Source organism: Carettochelys insculpta, chromosome 6 (genome assembly GCF_033958435.1).
Source record: "Carettochelys insculpta isolate YL-2023 chromosome 6, ASM3395843v1, whole genome shotgun sequence".
Classification (NCBI taxonomy): domain Eukaryota; kingdom Metazoa; phylum Chordata; order Testudines; family Carettochelyidae; genus Carettochelys; species Carettochelys insculpta.
Window position 1 is genome coordinate 122,537,628 of NC_134142.1, and position 8,614 is coordinate 122,546,241.

At 50.9% G+C, this 8,614-nt stretch overlaps 1 protein-coding gene across 1 annotated transcript; it reads left to right on the forward strand.

The window, feature by feature from the left end:
• The first annotated feature begins 4,831 nt into the window (after nt 1-4,831).
• Nucleotides 4,832-6,775, forward strand: LOC142014921 (uncharacterized). The gene has a single exon (XM_074998201.1). The coding sequence runs from the start codon at nt 4,832-4,834 to the stop codon at nt 6,773-6,775; it is 1,944 nt and encodes a 647-aa protein (XP_074854302.1).
• Nucleotides 6,776-8,614: the final 1,839 nt, after the last annotated feature.

Below are 8,614 nucleotides of genomic sequence, written 5' to 3' on the forward strand. Positions count from 1 at the left end.
GGGTGGCCGTGTTAGTGTGTAGACATAAAAACAATGAGAAGTCCTGTGGCACTTTGTAGACTAACAGGTAGCCTATAAAGTGCCACAGGACTTCTCGTTGATTCTACAGACTTAGTTTCTTACGTGTGCCAAAAGGGTTTTTTTTCGTATGAATATAACAGACATTTCCATCAGTTTGGCTACATTAGAACAAGCGGGTGGGGCCCCTGCTAATTGCAGCACAGGTCAGTATCTCAGTATAAATCTCCTCTTTTCCCTCATTTTCTAAATACTCTTTGAAGGTCTCCACTATCCTGTTCATAAAAGGAAACCAGACTGTACGTGGACTGGGCACTGGTTTGGAAAGGCTAAGGAGCAAGTGTGACAGACACACCCAGTTCCTTGAGTTCCCTTTGCAACCTGTTCCTCACTTCAGCAGATATATAGAGCAAGGGGAGGAGGTGTTTTTTTGGCAGACAATTTGACTGTTGAAAAACGAACCTGTCCGATTAAAGTTCCCTGTAATTGTTTCCATTCATGTGTGGATATTTTTCTATCCACGCATGGAATAATTTTTATATGCATTGTGAATAATGACAGGTAGCCGTGTTAGTCTGTATTCTATCAAAACAATAAAGCAGTTCAGCAGCACTTTAAAGACTAATGAAATAATTCATTAGGTGGTGAGCTTTGATGGGACAGACCCACTTCTTCAGCTCATAGCCATACCAGAACAGACTCAATATATAAAACAAACAGGTCCAAAAATTGTTATCCAGGTTGACAAATCAGAAGAGCAGAGGGGCGGCAGGAATGGGATGTGGGGTGGGGAAGTTAAGAGGTACGTAAAACAAAGTATGTAAAAGAGTCCTTATAATGGGCCAGGTAATGCTCTTCTGGTTTGCCAACCTGGATAACAATTTTTGGATCTCTGTGCTTTATATATTGAGTCTGTTCTGGTATGGCTATGGTCTGAAGTGGGTCTGTCCCACAAAAACTTAACACCTAATAAATTCTTTTGTTAGTCTTAAAGAACTACTTGACTGCTTTTTTGTTTTTATGTGCACCCTGGCTTGCGTGAATGTGCACCACCAGTAGACGCAAAATACCTCACTGTGGGCGCTCTGCTAATCAGCTGGGCACCATTTCAGTCTCTCCTGAGTGGCCGAACAAGATGTTTTCCTGACCTTGAAAATGGTTTGGTTTTCAGCAGCCAAAAAGTAAACATTTTCAGGCCAACCAAAACTGCTGAAAAGTGAAACTGATGACCAAATATATAAACACGTCTTCAAATTTTTGGTTTTCTGAACCAAATTTTTTTGAGAAAGGGAGAGGCTTCCTGAATACTTATATTTAGTCCACAACTGAATATTTCATTCAAAAAAGCCCTATGGATATAGTTTCAAAACCCTCATTAGTGAATAGTAGAGTTGTCAGACAACACGTATTATTTCCTCTCATCAATTTTTAAGCAAAACAGTGTTCACTTAAGCAGCAGTGAATAAAGTTATCCAGTCCTGCGATAGAAACCCACAATGCAACGGAGCAACAGGAACTGTGGGATAGGTACCCACAGTGCACTGCTGACGAAGTTGAGCTTGGCAACGCTAATGGGGACACACTCCATGGCTTTTACGAACCAGTGTGGACATGCACTTTTGACTCTACAAAATCTGGTGCTAGAAAATCAACCCTAACAAATTCAACCAAATGTCATGGAGTAGACATACTCCGAGTAGTAGGGGAATAGGAGGAAGAAGAGCAGCCAGAGTGCAAGTCAAGTCAGCCTCTTTCTCCTCTTTCATGTGTGTGCTAAGACTCCAGAGGGCAGGGAAGGGGGATACGTTGAGCCCCTCACCCTATCTTTGTATATGTGCCAGGCTCCTCACCCATTTAGGAGAGGTTGGTGCATATTGATGCACTTCCTCTCACAGCTTATGTCCTTAACTCTCTATAGCTGTGTCTACACGTGCACGCTACTTCGAAGTAGCGGCACTAACTTCGAAATAGCGCCCGTTGCGGCTACACGCGTCGGGCGCTATTTCGAAGTTAACTTCGACGTTAGGCGGCGAGATGTTGAAGTCCCTAACCTCATGAGGGGATCAGAATAGGATCGTCGAAGTAGGGACCGTGTAGACGATCCACGTCCCGCAACGTCGAAATTGTGGGGTCCTCCATGGCAGCCATCAGCTGGGGGGTTGAGAGACGCTGTCTCTCCAGCCCGTGCGGGGCTCTATGGTCACCGTGTGCAACAGCCCTTAGCCCAGGGCTTCTGGCTGCTGCTGCTGCAGCGGGGGATTCATGCTGCATGCACAGGGTCTGCAACTCGTTGTCGGCTCTGTGTATCTTGTGCTGTTTAGTGCAAGTGTGTCTGGGAGGGGCCCTTTAAGGGAGCGGCTGGCTGTTGAGTCCACCCTGTGACCCTGTCTGCAGCTGTGCCTGGCACCCTTATTTCGATGTGTGCTACTGTGGCGTGTAGACGTTCCGTCGCTGCGCCTATTTCGATGTGGTGCTGCGCAACGTCGATGTTGAACATCAACGTTGCCAGCCCTGGAGGACGTGTAGACGTTATTCATCGAAATAGCCTATTTCGATGTCGCCACATCGAAATAGGCTACTTCGATGTAGGCTTCACGTGTAGACGTAGCCTATGTGAGCTGGAATCAGGGGGTCCCTGATGACCTCAAAGCACCCTCCCAACTCTCCAACCCCTGCTCCTCAAACCTCAAAGCACTGACGGGCCAGAGAGCACATCCACTGGAGAGGAGACAGCTAAGCCCAGTGGAGTCCCACTCAAGACTCCAGGACTGTAGCCACTGGGCTGTGTGTGCATCTAACTGTAGGGCATAGAGCATAGGGCTTTGCTAGAGGAACTGAGTGTGGTGAGGATGACAAAGGACAATCCCTTCCTGCCTCCCTTTATCTCCTTGCCCACATCACTCTTTCCATAGTTAACAATAACCACCATGAGCTCTTGACACAGTTAACCTATGCCATGCTGAGCAGCTGTAGAGCTGGGATCCCTCACCCCAGAACCAAGACAAAGCTGCTTCTCCAGTGGGAGGTGGAGGCTGGTTGTACTGGGAGCTCACCCCTGACACTGACACAGATCTGGAAGCTGCATCTGGTGTAGGGAACAATGGCTGTTATATAAGGGAGTCCCATGCCCACCACTGAGATGCTGCTGCCTCTGGTGTAGGTGGCTGGCAATATTTACAGACAGATCCCTCACCTCCCACCAAGAGACAGACAAAGGAACAGTGAAAGTGTGATTTGGTTATCTCTACAAGTATCTATAGGGAGAGCAAATATTTGATAATGGGCTCTTCAATCTAGCAGAGAAAGATATTGCATGATCCAATGGCTAGAAGCAGAAGCTAGACCAGGTCAGACTGGAAATAAGGCCTGACTTTTGAATGGTGAGAGACATTCATGAGTGGAACAATTTAGCAAAGGTCCTGGTGGATCCTCCGTCGCTGACAATGGATAATTCTGGGGCAGTTCTCTGCCCTGTGTTCTGCAGAAAGTCTGACTAAATGATCCCGGTGGTCCCTTCTGGCCTCGGAATCTATGAATCTAGATACAACCACCTCTGGCGAAGGGCACGAAGGATGTTTATAAAAGGAGCCCTTGCCCAGTGGTGCAATGCAGATGCCTCTGGTGTGGGGCAGATGTTTATATGGTCCTCACTTGCCTAGCATAAGCCTCCTTCTGGAGTTGACCAACTATTTGTGTGGGGATCCCTCATCCAGTTCTGAGAAGCAACTTTTGGTGGGGGCTAATAGCTTACAGACTGGATCAGAGAGCAGTGTATAGTCTGGCTGAACTCTGATGTGACCCCAAGGGGGCTTTTAGTGCCTTGAGTGTAAAAACAGGGGAGGAAGGATAGTGCCTCTGCTTGATGTCACAGGAAACCACATACCCATCCCCCGAGCAGCTGTGAAGGCTGATACGTGGCTTGGGCTCAGGATTCCTGACACAGTCAGTACAGTGGGAAAAGCTGCTCACAGAGCAAACTCTCAGTCCACAGCTGGGAGTTTGGGTGACACTGGCAGAAGAGGAAGTCCAGCCAAGACTCTGGGTGAGTCCAGGTAAGCATCAGTGAGATGCAGCCACTTCTGGGGTTGGGCAACAGTTTGCACGGGGAACCCTGGATGAAGGGCAGCTGTTTATACAGTGAGATGTAACCACCACTGAAGCAGGGCACAGAGGCTGTATATACAGTGATGAAAGGAGCGTTAATTACGTTCCTTCCCTTCACACAGATGGCTCTGGAGCACTCGTTTGCAGCAAGGGCAGGGGACACAGACAGGTGGGGACTGAAAGTGGTAACTATCTGGGTGATGTGAGGAGGGGAAATGGTGCCTCCTCTCTTGTCCAGTTGCCATGGGTATCAGGAGAGCATAAGATCCAGGAGTGGGTGGAAGGGAAATAACAGGGATTGACTTTTTGAGTTTAATCCAGCCTGGAGATGTGGGAAGGAACTCCTTGTAAGAGGTACTAATGATGGCTCCCTGACTTTGTTTCAGCACCAGCTGGGTTGATGTAGATGGTCCCTGGCATGGCCAGAGTGCAGGTGTTGCGACAGAGTGCACTGGGGAGCTAGGAAGCCCTTGTTATTAGAGCTAGTATCTTCCAGGGGACCCAGCACTGTTGCAGCACCAGCTGGGATAGTGTAGATAGTATGACTGTGGGAGCCAAGCAGGTATATCTCACTGGGAGTTGTCTCCTCCAGCCTGGGGGAATCCACAGTTAACATTCACAGAGCGGCTGACCTGTTGCTGTCGGGTTAGTATGGACATATCTTGTGCTGTCTGTGCCCTGAGAAGACTCTTGCCCTCCCCTGCAGAACATGCTGTACCCAACCCCACCCCACCTAGCCCTCCTGGCCCTGCTCTCTGCGGCTGGCGCTGTGGATCTGGAGGAGACATGCCAGTCCGAGATAAACAAGATCAAGGACCGACTGCAGGTCAACTGCTCCGGGCAGGGGCTCAGCACAGTGCCACCTGCCCTGCCCAAGAACACCAGCATCCTGCTGCTCAGCACCAACCGCCTGGCGTCCGTCTCCACTGCCTCCTTCCAGCATCTCCCTGAGCTGGTGGAGCTGGACCTGTCAGGCAATGGATTGAGTGTGCTGAACACTGAGGCCCACTTGCCCTGGCTGCAGGAGCTAGTCCTGTCCCACAATGCCCTGGAGGTGCTGCCTCCACTGCAGGGCCTGCCTGCCCTCACCCGCCTGGCCCTGGCTCACAACAACATTTCAGAGCTGGTGCCAGGGGCCTTCCGGGGTGTGAAGCCGCTGAAGGACCTGAACCTACGGGGGAACCGGCTGCGGACGCTGCCAGAAGAGATCTTTGAGGGCCTGGCTGAGCTGCGGGACCTGGATCTATCCGATAATGCCCTGCAGGAGCTGCCACAAGGGCTGTTGGCTGGGCTGCAGCTGGATATGCTGCAGCTGTCAGGAAACCAGCTCCGCACTCTGCCCAGAGACTTCTTCCCAGAGGAGCACATGTTCCCTTATGTCTTCCTGGCAGGGAACCCCTGGCACTGTGACTGTGACCTGGCCTATCTGCGGGCCTGGATCAGTGACAACGATTTCAGTGTCTACAAGCAGGAGCAGCGGCCAGGCAAGCTGTTGACTGAGAAGGATCCCCGCAGCCCCGTGTGCGAGACGCCCGCCGCACACCGAGGCACCCCCGTCCTTGACTTCCAGCAGATCTGCCACACACCAGGGGACGCAGACCCCCACGGGGAGTGGGACGGGGGTGAATATTTGAACACGGATGGGACTATGACAGAAGGACCACCTGAGCCCCCCAGTACCGCCCCCTCCACCACCCTGCCCCCTACCACTCCTGAGCCCCCCACTACTGCCACCTCCACCACCCTGTCCCCAACCACCCCTGTGCCCCCCACTACTGCCCCCTCCACCACCCTGCCCCCTACCACTCCTGAGCCCCCCACTACTGCCCCCTCCACCACCCTGCCCCCAACCACCCCTGTGCCCCCCACTACTGCCCCCTCCACCACCCTGCCCCCAACCACCCCTGTGCCCCCCACTACTGCCCCCTCCACCACCCTGCCCCCAACCACCCCTGTGCCCACCACTACTGCCCCCTCCACCACCCTGCTCCTCACTACTGCCCCAGACCCTGAATCCCCCTGGCCCTCAACCACCCCCATGAGTCCTACCACCACCCTTACGCCCTCATCCCCCTTCCGTACCAGCCCTCTGCACACCACCCACTGCCACCAGCCCCCCCAGGTCACGGAGGCCCCCCCACTCTGCAAGTGCCCCACCCCACCCCCAGCTTTGCCTGTGGCTGGCCATCAGCAAAGCAGGCAGGGCCCACCATGGGGCCGGTGGGTGCTAGCCCACTGCTGCCTGCTGCACTTGGCGCTTTATCTGGCCTCCCTGGCGCTGCTGCTGCTGCCCTCACTGGCTCTTGTGGGCTGGATGGGCTGGGTGTATCTGGGCTGGTATCGCCCAGCTCTGAGGGATCCCCTGGGGCCACGACTGGTGCGGTACCGGCTGCTGAGGAAGGGGGAGCCAGCATTCCCGCCCAGCATGCATCTCAGCAGCTTCAAGAGCCCCGCCCAGCCCCCGACCTTCCTTACCACCAAGGAGCTGCACATACACCGCCAGCCCCCTGTGCCCTTCTTCCGGCGCGTCACCAGGAGGCTGCTGAGTGTGGAGGGGCTGGGCCTGTGGCGGGCCCCCTCTGCCTACAGCCTAGACAGGGGAGAAGCAGCTATTGGTGCTGTTAGGGTGAAATACGCAACCAACACCCTGTAAGTGGGGGGAGGATACCTGGGTTCTCTTGTGGAGTCTGGGGAGGAGCTCCCTTTGGGCTCAGGCAGGGGGCCAGCAAGCCAGGACACCTGGGTTCTCCTGTTCTGTTGTTGGGAGCTCACCTGCAGGGGGGGCAGGACTCCCCTCCCTCCTAAGTAGCTGGGATGCTCCCGCAATATAAGTAGAACCCAGGAGTCCTGACTCCCACATGTCCCTCCTCACTCAGATTAACGGGCTATTCTAACCCTCCGTCTCCCCCATGCGTACAGGTGTTGCAGAGGCCAGATCTGGGATAACCGTCCCAAGGGGCAGTTTCTCCTCCAAATACCAGGCAGTTCAGGGTTGGCGTGTGCCCTGGCAGAAACTTTTATTATTTTCCCACTCCGTGTCAGGTCTCTGGTTGGTTTTATAATCCACATAAATGTCCATCCTGCTTTGAATCCTGTGGCAGGCAGTTCCACTGGCTAATCACAGAACTAAGACTTTCCCTGGATGCATTTTAAATAGGTTATGGTTCAAAACACTAGGGCCACTAGTGGTCCTTGCCAGCATGGAGCTGGCACCCTGTAGATGGGAAAAGCCCCATATCCTATTTCCTTCCCTCTCTGGCTTTCCCAATTCCCCTGCATTGGGGATGGATCAGTCTCTAGAGTGAAAAAAATCCCATATGCCAATCTCCAGCACTCTGAGCTGGCTAGATCTCATGAGAGCCAGGGTCCCGAAGGATCAAAGCAGGCCTTGAAAGGAAAGTCACACTCCCTGCTGCCCTGAGCCAGCAACTCTCCTGCCCTGGGGACAAATAGGAACTGAGGCCAGTGCATTCTATCATTCAAATGCACAAAACTGTGACTGGAGCACTTATAGCTGTTTCTTTTGTAGCTCAGACACACAAAATAATTCAAACAAAAAGCAGTCAAGTAGCACTTTAAAGACTAGCAAAATAATTCATTAGGTGAGCTTGGTCTGTCCCATGAAAGCTCACCTAATAAATTATTTTGCTAGTCTTTAAAGTGCTACTTGACTGCTTTTTGTTTTGATAGTGTATAGACTAGCATGGCGCCCTCTCTGTTACTATTCAAAATAATTCAAGCCTCGTTTCATATGAGGAGAGCTCAGCTCAGGATAGTTTTTCCAAGAATCTTAAAGCAAAATAATAGATGGTTTGGTGAAGATGTGATGAGTCTAATGTTTTCATTTGTTTTCCCTGTCTTTCAGTTTCAGAGCCAGAGCAAATGAAAGCCCAAGTTTTTAAAGGGTATTGCTGCAGGGTAGGTTGACACGCCCAAAATTAGTCCCAAAGATATAAGAAGAGAACCGATCAGTTTAGCAGCAAATGCTTCTAATCACATGACTCCTGTGAAGGGAAAGAAAGCATATAATACGAGAAGGGAAGGTCAAATCAAAGAACTTGCAACAAAAGTTTTTCTGGCATGAAATAAGAATGGAAATAGTTGAAAATGTAATATGAAAATGGAAACCCAGGAAATATTTCAAACAATCAGATTTCATTCACATTTTAAAACATAGTTTTCTCCAATTTTATGGAAGAATGAGACTTTATGGCTGATATTTTCGTACACCAGAAGGGCTGTGAACTCACTGTGGTTTCTGTAATGAACTGATTAGCATATAGGTCTAACATCTGACAGGTCTCTCATTTGGAACAAAGCAAAGAAAAAGATACATTTTTCTTTCTTTTTCAGTTGGTCTTGTTTTAAATGAAGTCTAGTATGTAAGTAATATTATCCCAACTAACTGAGGTCAAAAATCGCATTTACATATGGGAAGCGTCATGACTATCCTAACTGGATGGACAATACATTAGTCCATCTTGCTCAGTCC

What these genes read in the sequence shown, in the direction of transcription:
- LOC142014921 (XM_074998201.1), top strand. Translation starts at nt 4,832, where the DNA reads ATGCTGTACCCAACCCCACCCCACCTAGCCCTCCTGGCCCTGCTCTCT.